The following is a 13,956-nucleotide window of genomic DNA, read 5'->3' on the forward strand; positions in this document are numbered from 1 at the left end:
GCATATATCTGTTCTTGTTATGGCTCTCACTTCTTTAGGGTATATACCTAGTAATGGGATGGCTGGGTCAAATGGCATTTGTATTTCCAACTTTTGAAGGAATCGCCGTACTGCTTTCCACAATGGTTGTACCATTTTACAGTTCCTTGGGTTCCTTTTCCCAGTCCTGCACATCCTTGCTCTGCTTCATACTCTCTCCTACCCTCTGTCCCTGCTTAAAGCTCTGACCCATGTCCCCCATCTCAACAATGTTCCACAGCTCAGCCAGGCACCCAGAAATCACCATTAAAGCGATGCCACAGTTCCATGTCTTCTGAGAGGGAGGAGGATGAGGATACCATGAAGAGCTGTGTACTCAGCCCCTTATTGCTCCAGGACCCCATCAAAAATGTAAGTGCTGGAGGCGGGCACTGAGGGCAGGACAGTAACTAGAGGAAGAGGTGTACCAATGATAGACACTTGTGTCCACAGGAGAAGGGAGCCAGTGAGAGAACAGACCATTCAGACACAGGGAGCAGTAGCAAAAGCAGCAGCAGCAGCAGCAGCAGCAATAGCAACAGCCCTAAGCCTCAGGAAGGTACCACCTCCCCTGCCTCATGTGTCATCCTCCGTGCCTAACAATGCCACGATCTCTGGCCCTTGAACCCCCAATCTGAATGACCTGTACCTTTGTCTTGCTTCCAGGCACAGATGCAACTGAGACCCCTTTTCAAAGGGATCAGGTGTTCCTGGAACTTCTGCTTCCTCCAGACTCAGGTATTTGGTGTTTCTGATTCTTCTCTGCTGCCTGTTCCCCTCAGGTTTTCTTCTCTGGCTATGCCTACATTTTCTTCCCTGTCAAAGCTTGCAGCCAACTGGACTCCCCTTACCATAGACAGGGACCCTGGTTTCTAGGCAACGAGAATTCCAGGAGCTGTTGGCCAGACTCCAGACAGCTTGCTCCTCCAAAATACTACCTTACACACTCTATTCCCTAGAGTTCCCCTTTGAGACATTCCTTTCTTGGGTTAAACAGAGGCCTAATCTCTTGGGCTCTTATAAACTGCAAGACCCTGGCCATTAAGCTCCAAAGGCCTCAGTATGAATCGCTTTATTAGCTGCCCCCTGACAAAGAGGAAAGCCTGACAGGTAGCCCCCTGGCTGATGGGGGGATGTGGGGAGTAAAGAGAAGGAAGGGGGGTACCTTTTCTCATCTCAGCAGGTGCACATACAGCCCCAGCCCCATTGCCCTCTTTGTCCTCCCTAGATTTTGCTTGGCGCCCCTCTCTGGGCCTCAGTTCCTCATCAGTAAAATAAGGACAGTGGATTTACAAGGAGCTCCGTTTCATTTCCCCAGAGGCTCGTGCTAACCAGGTGTTCCCAGGGACTGGGGAGAGGCACCGCTGCTGGCTTGGGAGTTCCCCCAGCACCGGGTGCAGCTGCCACTCTCTCTGTCCCCAGACTACTCGCTGCTGCTCACCTTCATCTATAATGGGCGTGTGGCTGGGGAGACCCAGGTGCACGGCCTGGACTGTCGCCTTGTGGCCGAGCCCTCAGGCTCCCAGAGCAGCATGGAGCAAGTGATTTTCCCCAAGCCTGACCCACTGGAGCCCACACAGCGCCTGCTGAGCCAGCTCGAGAGGGGCATCCTAGTGGCCAGCAACCCCCAAGGCCTCTTCGTGCAGCGCCTCTGCCCCATCCCCATCTCCTGGGATGCACCGCAGACCCCTCCTGGTCCAGGCCCACATTTGCTGCCCAGCAACGAGTGCGTGGAGCTCTTCAAAACAGCCTACTTCTGCAGAGGTGAGGTTGTTCCAGCTGAGCACCTGAGCCTCTATTCCCCACTTCTTGGTACTCCTTGGGTCCCACTTGGTAGGCCCTGCTACACCCTGTCAGCCAGCAGGTCCTCCGTTTTAGTCTGTGCCTTGAACTTGTGCAGTGCACACCCTATGCGATCATACCAGCTTCCTGGCAACTCTCCTTCCCCAGCAAGGCTGTGGAAGATGAGGTTCAGGTTGAGGCCAGCACAAAAGCGTCATTATAATAATTACATAACTTCCGTGAAAGCGCACAGATAGGTCACACACGGTTTTGGGACCCCTGGCCCTCTTTTGCACTCACACTGTCACATACCGCCATCCGCATATTTGGAGAGTTGGCACACACCACATACTGGCCTGACACCAGGAGTCCCCTAAGGCTGCTCTCTCATCTAATCACTCTTGGAATTCCATTTCCTTCCTCCACTTCACTCTAAATCTGACTACAGGAGTAGAGTCAGGAGCATAGGGGACACAGAGTGTGGATGTTCCCGGGGCCATGTGTAATGTAACCTAGCATTGGTGGGGGGAATGGTTAGCAGCAACAAGAGGTGTGCGCACATGTGGGCAGCTGCCACTGAAGATTCTAAACTCTGTGAAAGATTGCTTTCAAGTTGTGTAATAATCTGCTACCTTTAAACATGACTGACTTTGAGCGTTTTTCTGTTCATACCTGGGTGAGTAGCTGCTTCTTGTTGTTGTTGTTATGTGCTGTCGAGTCAGATCTGACTCATAGCGACCCCTCCTTGGGTTTCCGAGGCAGTATCACTGTGGAAGTAGATTGCCCCATCTTCCTTCCGAGGAGTGGCTGGTGGGTTTGAACTGCCAGCCTTCTGGTTAGCAGTCAAGTGCTTTAGGCATAATGCCACCAGAGTTCCTGAGTAGCTCCTTAGTGCCTAGCATTTCTCCTGACCCAAGGCAATAACTGCCTGATCCTGCAGCTCCTGCTCTCTTGCTTTGGTCTCTGAGTGGTCTCACTCCCACCCCTCTTTCGCTATCTTGGATTCCTCCCTACCACTTCCCTACATGTTGCCCTATCTCCTCTTCCTTTTCTTTCTTCCAACCCCTGACCCTCTCTCTTTCAGACTTGGCCAGGTACTTCCAAGGCCTGGGCCCCCCACCCAAGTTCCAAGTAACACTGAATTTTTGGGAGGAGAGTCCTGGCCCTAACCATACCCCACAGAATTGTATTACAGTACAGGTGAGTTCAAGGCAGGGACTAGCCTGTCCACAGCTGGGGGTGGTGGGTAGTGTTTCCAGAAGGAGAACCAGTCTCTGGGGAGAAGCAGCTCTTGAAGGCATTGCCTACCTGCTGTGCTTACTGACGGCCTCTTCCCCCACCTCTTCCTGTACAGATGGAGCAGGCCTTTGCCCGGCATTTACTGGCGGGGACTCTAGAAGAGCAGTCAGCCACTCTGTCCCTGATGCAGAGCCTGGGGGACCCCCCTGTCTCCTCACCTCTTCTCCTCCTCTCTCCTTTAGATAGAGCCATTCTCAACACTGGTGACCTGGCTTCCTCTGTGTTAATTCTCAGTGATTGTGTGTAATGGCTGCATCCTTGAACTCTTCACCATGGATGGTGGGAAACTCAACGATGATTTTTGCCTCTCCCTCCCGCTTTTTTTTTTTTTTTTTTAAGACCTACTGTCTTTCATCTCTAAGGAATGGGGAAAATCCAAATGACTGAAACTCAGGAGACCTTTCCCTCTTTTCCCACACCTTCACTCTAAAGCCAAGCACTTTATATTTGCTTCCTAGATCGTCATTAAGCATTTTAAATAAACTTTTCTTGAAAGAAGAATCAGTATCTGATTTGCTGAGAGAAGAAGGTAGCAGGGTCAAAAGTGGATGTCACAGATGTGAATTTGGGAACTGGGCACTTAGGTTCTCTTGCTGCTGATGTCTCTGGGCCTGTTTCATCTCCTCTGCCTACAGCATCTGACTGCCAAGCTGTCTGAACTCTGTAGGCTCTGGGCCTGGCTTTCTGAACCCTGTAGACCACAAGAATCGGGGGGAATAGTTGGGATCAGTCACCAAGAGGGGCACTGAGACTATAGCTGAGTACTTTAGCCACCTGCTTCACAGAGGAAAGTTTGCACTCTACCTTTCTTTGCTTAGGGCCTCAATGACAAGCCTGCCATTGGACTAGAGTTCTAGATGAAAAGAGGAGACACTTGAGATGGGCCTGAAACTATGGGCTAAAGGCCTTGGAGGGGAGAGGAAGTCAAGGGAGGGGCTGCTGAACCTCCTCTATCTGGCTGCTTCTATGGAGGTAGATGGGGCCCTGAGTCCCTCCTCCCAGCACTGCCACCCAGCACAGGTCCCCTGTCACCTTGACCGAATGTTTCTCCCAAACCTGATTCTTCACCCTACACAAGCCCCACAAAAGAAACAACCTAGCATATGCTACCATATCACTAACAACCATTCACAAAAATTTGAGGGGTCTAAATCAGCTGACACTCCTCTCCCTTCTCTCCTCTATTCATTCTGCCAACAAAGCGGCAATTCCTTCTTCACAAGGCCACTTGTCACCTGACTTCTGTGCACACACCCTTCTACCAGACAAGTTCAGACCCAGGTCACCACTTACTGGACTATCAGAGCTTCCCCTTCCTGCTCACAACACTGGATTGGCATTCCAGTGTCATTTCCTGTCTTGTCATTCTGTTTTAGACCTTCAGTGGCATGATCAAATCCAAATGCATCTGGTTTTCCAAGAGTCTTCCTCTTGCTCCCTCATTTGACAAACTGAATGCTGCTTTTGAGCCTCTCTGCCTTCTGGGACCTTTGTTCTATTCAGTCTTGCCCATCATCCTCCTAAGAAGCCAAGAGCCTCAACAGGCATCTGTTCTACCATCAAAGAACTCACATTCTGAGTGCCACAATTGAAGGCTGTTGTGCCTTCAATTCACTGAAAGCCCTCTTGAACCTTCTTTGTACCAGGTCCTGAGTACCAGGTCCTTGACTTCCATTTTCTCTCATACCCCACATCCAATCCATCAGCAAATCCTTCATTCCTTAAATATATTCAGGACCTGACCACTTCTCTCTGTTTCCACCACCATCATCTCTCACATCGAACCTTCTAACTTGTGTTAGGAGCTCATTAGTGCCCCCACTTTCTCATCTTATTCACCTTCAGCCTATTGTCAACAAAGTAGAGGTACTTTTTTTTTTTAGCAGTACAACTCTGTTGTGTGTGTGTGTGTGTGTGTGTGTGATTTGGGTGAAGATTTACAGAGCGAATTCACTTTCCATACATACAACAGTTCACATATACTTTGTCTCATGTCATTGACCACAGTTTACCGCAATGCAACAGCTCCCCTCCCACTTCTTCCCTATAGTTACTTCTTCCCTGTGCCCAGCCCTCCATACACTCCTGCCCCCTAAGCTGTCTCCCTGTGCATACGCAGCCAGTAGAGGTACCTTAACCTATAAATCTGGTCATGTCACACCTCTGCTCAAAACACTCCATTGGCTCCCAACTCAGGGTAAAAGCCTACATCCTTACAATGGCCTCCTAGGTCCTTATGATTTGGCCCTCATCCTCCTCTCTAACCTCATCCCTTGCCTTTTTCCCCTCAGCCACTTTGCTCTGGGCTATCCTTGAACCCACCAAACACATTTCTGCCTCATGTCCTTTGCACTTACTGGTTCTTTTGTCTAAAACACTCTTCCTCCATGTAGGCACACAATTTGTCCCCTCACTTAATTTGTATCTCTGTTAAAATATCATGTCTTCAGGAAGGGCTTCCCTGAGCACTCTATCTAAATACTCATTACTCTTCTATGCTGCCTCATTTTTCTTCATAGCACTGATCATCACCTGACATATTTCTTATTTCTCTACTTGTTTATCATGTCCTTTCCCCATAAGGACAGAATCTTGTTTTTATTCCTTGCTGTATGTCAAGTACCTAGAGGAGTGCCTGGCACATACTTGTTGAGTAAGTGAATGAATGAGTGAATAAATGACTGTGGCCCTTGCTTATCTCCTAAATTAGGTTCTAAGCACCTGAAGGGCAGGTGCCCCCACTTTCTCATCTTTATGTCTCAAAATGATCACTTAAAAATGTTGACAACTTATGTACAGTGATTAAAACAATTTCTAAGTATCATGTAGAAGCCAATCTAGCCAAGCACAATGGAATTGGGACTGGGAGCACTGGAGTTCCAGAGAGTGGGTTTCCAAACCACCCAGAGAGTGGGGTTCCAAAGCAGGCTCTTACTAAGAGCTGTGTAGTTGGGGAGAAAGTCTGTATGGGCCTGTTTTGTCATCTATAAAAGTAGGGCTTGGACTAGATGATTTCTAAATCCCTTTCAGCTTTGACATTCTGTGGCTGTAAATTTAGGGCAACTACATATTCATTTGATGAATATTTACTAAGCTAGGTGCCAGGTATTGGCTGAAAAAGACAGGACCCCTGAATTCAAGAGCTCCCAGACGGAAGGAGGCTGTAAATAGATAGCATCAGCCCAGCTGGAACAAAGAGGCCTAAGTCCTCTGGAGTGAAGAGCACTCTAAGGCCCAAAAAACAACTGGGCAGGATGTACAGGGATGAGGAGGGTTTGTAACTACAAGCATACAACGTAATTTCACACAAAGAATGTTTGAGACCAATAAATGGCTTTTATAGGCTGAGAACTGGACCCTGAATCCAACAGAGGACAGTCTATTTCAGCCCAGAGAACATTCACAACTCAGAATGCCCACAACCTTGACCCAGGCAAGTTCTCTGCTTCATGTGAGATCTGACTTCTTGCCCACTGACCTGTGGCGGTACCAAGTCCACCTCACACCCCTTTCTACCTCCCTAGCACACCATAGGGAGCTCAGGTAGCATAGTGCCTAAGGCACATGACTGCTAACCAGAAGGCTGGTGGTCCTCGGAAGGAAGAAGGGGCAATCTACTTCCCTAGTGATACTGCCTCGGAAACCCAAGGAGGAGGGGTCGCTATGAGTCGCGTCCGACTAGATGGCACATAACAACAACAACAACAACAGCACACCATAGGCACTGAGCTGGGCACAAAGTGAGACCAATGGCTGACTTGATGGAATTTGGCGGGAAGGGCAGCGTCTAACATTTTGCCACCCTGAACCAGGTTAGGGCGGTTGCCCTCCATATGACCCCGACCTCCGTTTGTAGTTGAACCGCTGTTGTTACCAGGCTCGCAGCAGGGGAGAAGCTGAGATTTGCTTCTCTGTCATTGGTCAGCAGAGTAGCGTCTTAGAGAAATGCTTGTTACTAGGGGCAAAAAGGAATGCCCGTTAGTCAGGACACCTCACAATGGCCAGGGCAGAGCGCAGTTCCTTCTGATTGGTTCGCTGCTGTCTCCGGCGCCACCTGTTGCCTCGAACCCAGGCGAACCCGACTTCTGTTCCCCATTGGCTGTTCTGAGGGTCGCTGCCCTCAAACAAGGAGTGAGATGCAAAGCATCTGAGCTCTCATTCCCTGAGACGGGGTCTAGTCCTGCAGGGGGCGACCCAGGACGGGGACTGCAAGTGCCCACGCTACGTGCAAAGACGCAGGAATTTGGCATATCGCCGGGGCCTGCGGAGGAAGTTCTACTACCGACACTCACTCTCTCTCGGGACCTGGGCTGAGGATCAGCTTTTGGGGAGCTCAGCATCTGGAGCCTGGAACCCAATCCTGAAGAGTCCAGTAAGTAAGTTCGAAGTAACAAAGCCACGCGCGTCCCTACTCCTCCATATCGAATCTACGCATCTACTTAATAATCTCTTCAACTGTTTATCCGCAGATTGTTTATCAGTTTATTTATTTGGCTATCTGGGTCCTACTCTCTGTCGGTGTTGGGAAATCCTGAACCGTAAGAATTCGACTTGAGATCCAAACGGAGGAGTTGTGGAGGCGAGGGTGAAACCACGGAGGGAAAATGTTCTATTACCCTAACGTGCTTCAGCGGCACACGGGCTGCTTCTCCACCATCTGGTAAGTGCAAGGAGGAGTGGGAGCCTTTGGGGGGGGGGGGCGCCAGGGGCTCTCAGCCAACGCTCCTACCACCCCCACCCCCTGCTCCAGGCTGGCAGCTACCCGCGGCAGCCGCTTGGTGAAGCGGGAGTACCTGAAAGTGAATGTGGTAAAGACCTGGTAAGGCCCAGAAAAGGGAGGAGAGGCCTGACTCCTGGGTGGGTCAGGGAATGGCTGGGTGGACAAGGCGGTGGGAATGGGCCTCCAAGGAGAGGTGAGAATCGTAGGAAAGCCTCAACTAAGTGAAATCCTCCCCCAGTGAGGAAATCCTCGATTACGTGATGGTTCGCGTGGAGCCCCCACGACCTGGCCTACCGCGGCCCCGCTTCTCCCTCTATCTCTCAGCCCAGCTACAGATTGGTGTGATCCGAGTATACTCCCAACAATGCCAGTACCTCGTAGGTAAGGTGGGGAAGCCCAAGAGGTGGGGCAGAGCCGCCTGGCTCCTGGTGCTGACCCTCCATGCATCACCCTCTGTGCCCACAGAAGACATCCAGCATATCCTGGAGCGCCTGCATCGTGCCCAGCTGCAGATCCGCATAGATATGGTGGAGCCAGAACTGTGAGTGTCTCCCTGAGACTGAACCCACCCAGCCTTTGGTGGCATAACCACCTGCTTGGCCTCCATGTGTGTCAGCCTCAGCCCTTGATAGCCCACTCTGTACCTTAGACCCAGCCTGCTGCTGCCTAGCCACCTGGCTATGATGGAGACCCTGGAAGATGCTCCTGACCCCTTTTTTGGGATGATGTCTGTGGAGCCTCAACTTCCCAGCCCCTTTGAGATCCCTCAGGTAGAGCTCAGTCCCCTATAACACCTCAAATTCATGAAGTGACAGTGCAGAAGGGGAAGGGCTGCCCTGTGCCAGTCTGGCAAGGGATTAGGGGGCAGGGACCTGTCAGGAGATGCTGGGCCCATTCGGGTGAAGTCCCCTGTACTTACCGAGATAAACCTGCTAGGACAGTGTCTCCACAGGAGGCAGCTTCTGGCCCTGCTCATTTCCACACTGTTCCCACTGCCAGGGCCCTAATCCTGACCCTCATCATCTCTGTGCACATGGCTTCTCTACCCGTACCTGTCTCCAAGCCATTCTCTGGACACCCACAGCTTAGATAATGTAACCTTCTTCCCTCAGACACTTTCAGTGGCTTCCCACTGCAAACAGTAATAGCACTGGGGGCTCTCCATGGCATGGTCCAAAGCTAGCCTTCTCCAGACATCTCTCAGTGTGCCCTCTGGCATCTTTGGCCTCCAAACACCAGTCTAGCCCCTAGCCTCCATGTTCATTTTTTTTTTATTCCCCCCTAGTTCAAATGGTCATCCTTCATGCTCTACTAGTCATGTCCTACATGTCCTTACAGACCTGGCTCACACGTCCTTTTCTGTGCCTTTATCCCACCCCTAGCCAGAATCAAACGCTGTTCCAGAATTCCAGGCATTATTAGAGCTGTGTTTTATCTTTTGTGTTGACTCTTGCTGGGGTCATATTACAAACTTGTTTCCCTGATAGATCATACTCTGTAAAATCAAGAATCTTTTCTCTTTACCTGTTTCCCCCGTGACACTTGACATAGGATGGAGTGTTATTGCATAGACAGGGTGACAAAAGCCAGATGATGTGGGGGAATGGGAGGAAAGGAGACCAGATGGGGAGTGGGCTTCTTGTAGGCTGCTGCTAATACCATGAGAATCAGACATAACAGGTAGTACCATCCACTGTCTGAATATCAGGGAGCCCTGGTGGTGCATTGGTTAAGTGCTCAGCTGCTAACCAAAAGGTCAGTGGTTGAATCCACCAGGTGCTCTGTGGGAGGAAGATGAGGCAGTCTGCTCCTCTAAAGAGTATAGTCTTAGAAAGTCTATGGGGGCAGTTCACTCTGTTGTATAGTGTCGCTTTGAGTTGGAATTATTTGGATTTGGGTTTGGTCTGAATAGCTAAGGCTGTCAAAGTAGAAAAGTAGGAGGCTGATGCTGAATCCTATCTTTTGTCCCTAATCTCTTCCCAAAGATTCGACACCTCTTAGAGGCTGTGACCCTAGAGAGAGTTCTTGAGGAGGCGCCTCCGGAAGTCCCTACAGAGCCCCGGAAGCCAGGTTAGCACACAGTACCTTTTTTCTGCTGAGATATAGGAAGGCCCAAGAGCTGAAGAAATCACTTTCTTTGAGCTGTCTTTCTGAAGTCAGTCTCCATGAGGAGCACTTTATGTGCGTAAACTCATTACTGCCTCACAAGTCTTTTTTTTTTAACTTTGTACTGTGATTTGAGTGAAAATTGCCTCACAGAAGTCTTATGAGGTCAGAAATTTTATCTTCATTTTACAGATGAGCACAGTGAGGCTAATAGTGGTCAGATTGCTGATGACTGTTGTGGGCCTGACTAGAACGTGGGTTGACTTGATGCCAGAATCTGTGCTTTTGCCTCATTGCATGGGTGTGGGGTTCTAGAAAGGAGAAGCGGGGTTAGTATGACTTCCCTGACTCTCCAGACAGGATGCCGGGTATTGTGGTCTCTCCTGAGGCCATCACCCTCAAGGAGGCAGAACCCATACACGTGCTGCCGATCGAGGTGAGTGGTCCCCCCACAAACACACCCAGGGCCTGTGGCCCAGGTCCTGCTTCTGATGGCCCCTTATCCCCTGCATCTACTTCTCTCTGTCCCCGGAGTCCTGCCTTCTGTCTCAATTTCTGCACTTCCTACCCATCACTGGAACACCCACTCGGCTTCCTCCTGGCCCCATGGCTTGTCTCAGGCTTCCTAGATCCATCTACCTTTTTCAGAAATGGCATCAAGTCCCTGCCCCTTGCTATTCCTCTCCCAACAGGGTGAAAAGGACCTCCCCGAGGTCAGCCGTCGAGACCTTGACCTGCTGATAGCTGAGGAAGATGAAGCAATCTTGTTAGAGGAGCGTCGGCGTGCCAGGCCTCTCCCACCAGGTAGGGCACGCCCAGCGCTGGATGGTTAGGCCTCTAGCATGGGCAGTCTGGGACTGGGCAGTTCTCCCATCTCTTCTCTTCTGCCTCCTAAGCTGTGGTCTTCTCTCCACAGAAACCAAGGAAGAGCCCCGGGTCCCAGAGGGTGAAATCACAGTTCCCCCACCCTTGTCTCCAGCTCCTGAACAGTAAGGCCAGGAACTCCTGGGCCAGGTGGGGGCCACTGCTGTGGGTGGGTGCCCTAATTTCTCTGGTCTCTGTTCCCTTAGGGTGGAAGTGGCAGCAGAGCCACTTCCAGGCCTGGTGGTAAGCCCTGAGGAGCTGAAGCGTGTACCCTGGGAGCCAAAGGCTCTACCCACTGGTGAGTGCCCACCAGGCCCGGGGGTCTCCTGAGATAGCTGTGGCAGATAGGGGCCCTGAATTCCAACTTGTTTAAGGGAGAGCCCTCTAGCTTCTTTCCTGGGTGCTGCAAGGGTGAAGGGGCCTGTAGGACAGAGCCAAAACCTAAGTGTTTTTGCAGAGGTGACCCCACCCCAGGAGCTGCGTCTGCCAGTGCAACCAAGTCCAGAAGTGAGTAGTGTCCCTTCCAAGCCTTCTCTTTGTCATCCTCCCAGAGATGTTTCCCCAAGTTCAAGCCACTGCTACCTTACCTGGGGCTTTAGTGCAAATTAGCGAAAAGTACCCTTTCCCAATGTCCCATTTTATCTAGTGCCCACTCATCCCCTGCCCAGATCCGTATACTCATGCAGGCTATGTGTTACATAGCAGTGGAGGCCCTGTCCCAACGCTTCCCATGGCACCTAGAGCCATTTGCAGTCCACTAGGATGACAAGCAAAGAAGTAGCGATTAGCCTTGCCCCTGCCATCCCTCCCCACTCAGCGGAAGAGGCCTCCAGTCTTCCCACCTCCTCGACGTCGCCGCCGCCGCCAGTTACTGTTCTGGGACAAGGAGACTCAGATCTCCCGGGAGAAATTCCAGGAACAACTGCAAACTAAAGCCCATTGCTGGGAATGTGTGAGTGCCAGCGCAGGCCCTGGGGAAGGAGGTGGGCGGCGGGGACGGCCTGGGGGGGGAGCATTGGGAATTTGATGGAAAACTTGGCTCCATTCCCCAGGAAATGTAGGTGACGTTTGTTTGCACACCCAAAATTCTCCATGCTCTCTAACCTCACCTGACATACCCTCAGGCACCAGATTAAAAAGTCCTGTTTTTAGCAATGAGTGGTGCAAGCAGGGGTGTGAGCCTGAAAGAAATGGGAGGCCAGATAACTCTGGAACAACGCTAAAGTGGTAGAGCGAGGGCAGGGAGGAATGTCTCCCTTGTAACTGGGTTTTTGGCCTTCCCCCCGCAGCCCATGGTGCAGCCCCCTGAGAGGATGACCATGAGCCCTCCGGAGCTGTTCCAAACTCCAACTCGCCGTAAGAGTGGTGGGGGCTGGATACCGAGGACCCACTGAACCCACATTTCTTGGTGCTTCTCATCCCTCAAATCCTTATCTTGCTGCTTCTTGTCCCCAGCTGGCTGGCTACCCCCAGAACTACTGGCTCTCTGGACTCACTCTGCCCAGCCTCCCCCAAGAGTGCCTAGACGCAGGCCACCCCGTACACTTGAAGAGGAGGCTGCTGAAAGGGTCATAGCAGCTGAGGAGGAAAGAAGAAGGGCTGAAATTCTGAGTGATATTGAGGTAACTGCATCTTGACTTTTTCCCTGAAGACCCTGCATTCTGCTTTGCTTGAGCACCCAGTGGGCTGCCTTCTGCCCATATAAACAAGCTCACTAGCCTTGAATCTTTAGGCACAAAACCCAGTCCTAGCCAGCAGCAAGGGAGCTTGTCCCCAGACCCAAGCCAGGACTGGTTCTGGGCGAGTACACTACCCCCAACTGCTCAGACCTAGGTGCTTGTGACGCTTAGAGCCTTAGTTCTCTCTCCTCCCCAGGTCCTGAGGGAGGCTCAGGAGCCCAGCGGTCCCCTCATGCTGTCTTCAGGTGTGTGAAGGGGTACAGGGGTGTGAGCCTGAAAGAAGTGGGAGGCCAGATACCTCTGGGAGGGTAAGCCCCGGAGAGGCAGGGCAGTGGAGACCGCCACTCTAGATTGTCCCAGAAAACCGATTCCCAACCTGTGTTTATGGGAGTGAGGCAGTGTGTGTAACATAAATCACAGATAGGAGTTTGCCCACCTGTATATTCTTAACAAGTCAGTTTATAGTTCTGGCTTCCACTTAGACCAAGTGACCCTAAGGTCCTGACTGCTCAAAGTCAAGCAGAAACCCTGCCCAGCACCTTTTCCCCACCCCCCCAACAGAGCTCTCCCTAGAAGCTGCTGAGGAGGAGAAGTCCCGCATCAGCCTCATCCCACCGGAAGAGCGGTGGTAAGCTGCTAGGCTGTGTGTAGGCCTGGCCAGGTGGGGGAAATGTTGGGATGGTATGCCCCTTGTTACCACCAAGGGTACCAGCCTCCCTGCTCTCTACCTGTCTCCCCTGTTCTCCCAGGGCTTGGGCTGAGGCAGAGCAGCCAGAGCCCCCTGCGTTGCCTGTGGTCCCCGAACTCCCTGAGGTGCCCATGGAGATGCCTTTGGAGCTGCCCCCAGAGCCTGAGCTGTTCTCGCTGGAAGCTGTGCATAGGTACCAGGGAGGGGCTGCCTTACTGTGGTGGACCTGGGCTGCAGCTTCAGCTAACAGTTCTTGATCCCTATAGGGCAGTAGCACTAGAGCTGCAGGCCAACAGGGAGCCGGACTTCAGCAGCCTGGTGCCACCTCTCAGCTCCCGCAGGACGGCTGCCCGGGTTTTCTACATGCTCCTGGGTGAGTGTAGGGACATGTATCTGTACATATGTACGGTGGGGGAATACAACGGGCCAGAGGCCACTGTAGGGACTACAGTGAGGGCAGGGAAGAGTCCCCCTCACTTTGCCCTTTTCTCCTCTCTTGCCCAGTGCTCTCAGCACAGCAGATCCTTTCTGTGAAACAAGAGCAGCCATATGGACGCCTCTTGATCCAGCCAGGGCCCCGATTCCACAGTGGTTAAAGCCCATTTACAAAGCTGCCAGGAAATCAGCTACATTAAAGCATGTCCTGCCTCACTGGGTGCTGCCTGCCTTCTTTCTGAATGTTCATTTCCATCAGAGCTGCCCTCAGAGCTCCTGTTCAAGCAGAAAACTGCCTTTATTGTAGTATGATGTCAAGATGCCATGTGTGTTGTTTCACAGCAAAACAAGTCCAGCCTCAGGGA

At 51.6% G+C, this 13,956-nt stretch overlaps 2 protein-coding genes across 2 annotated transcripts in view; both read left to right on the forward strand.

Annotated features, from left to right (window-relative positions):
- Positions 1-3,346, forward strand: part of IRF9 (interferon regulatory factor 9) — a 5,003-nt gene extending 1,657 nt beyond the window's left edge. Inside the window, exons 3-8 of the mRNA XM_042782094.1 lie at positions 222-390; positions 472-577; positions 685-756; positions 1,441-1,782; positions 2,885-3,000; positions 3,155-3,346. Coding sequence (XP_042638028.1) covers positions 222-390; positions 472-577; positions 685-756; positions 1,441-1,782; positions 2,885-3,000; positions 3,155-3,346 — 997 coding nt within the window. The remainder of the gene's footprint in view (positions 1-221; positions 391-471; positions 578-684; positions 757-1,440; positions 1,783-2,884; positions 3,001-3,154) is intronic.
- Positions 3,347-7,703: 4,357 nt separating this feature from the next.
- Positions 7,704-13,752, forward strand: REC8 (REC8 meiotic recombination protein). The gene is made up of 19 exons (XM_007949253.1): positions 7,704-7,759; positions 7,850-7,918; positions 8,058-8,200; positions 8,285-8,360; positions 8,469-8,589; positions 9,805-9,889; positions 10,282-10,361; positions 10,618-10,753; positions 10,842-10,914; positions 10,996-11,087; positions 11,247-11,296; positions 11,607-11,741; positions 12,079-12,145; positions 12,245-12,411; positions 12,665-12,713; positions 13,030-13,096; positions 13,218-13,349; positions 13,423-13,529; positions 13,661-13,752. Exons 1-19 carry the CDS (start codon positions 7,704-7,706, stop codon positions 13,750-13,752), a joined length of 1,797 nt encoding a protein of 598 aa, XP_007947444.1.
- Positions 13,753-13,956: the final 204 nt, after the last annotated feature.

The sequence above is a fragment of the Orycteropus afer genome, unplaced genomic scaffold (assembly GCF_000298275.1).
Source record: "Orycteropus afer afer isolate SDZICR_OR568_19922 unplaced genomic scaffold, OryAfe1.0 scaffold00243, whole genome shotgun sequence".
Lineage (NCBI taxonomy): Eukaryota > Metazoa > Chordata > Mammalia > Tubulidentata > Orycteropodidae > Orycteropus > Orycteropus afer.

Coding starts and splice junctions, on each gene's coding strand:
- REC8 (XM_007949253.1), top strand. CDS start 7,704: ATGTTCTATTACCCTAACGTGCTTCAGCGGCACACGGGCTGCTTCTCC. Junction 8,201..8,284: donor ACAATGCCAGTACCTCGTAG/GTAAGGTGGGGA, acceptor CTGTGCCCACAG/AAGACATCCAGCATATCCTG. Junction 8,361..8,468: donor GATATGGTGGAGCCAGAACT/GTGAGTGTCTCC, acceptor TCTGTACCTTAG/ACCCAGCCTGCTGCTGCCTA.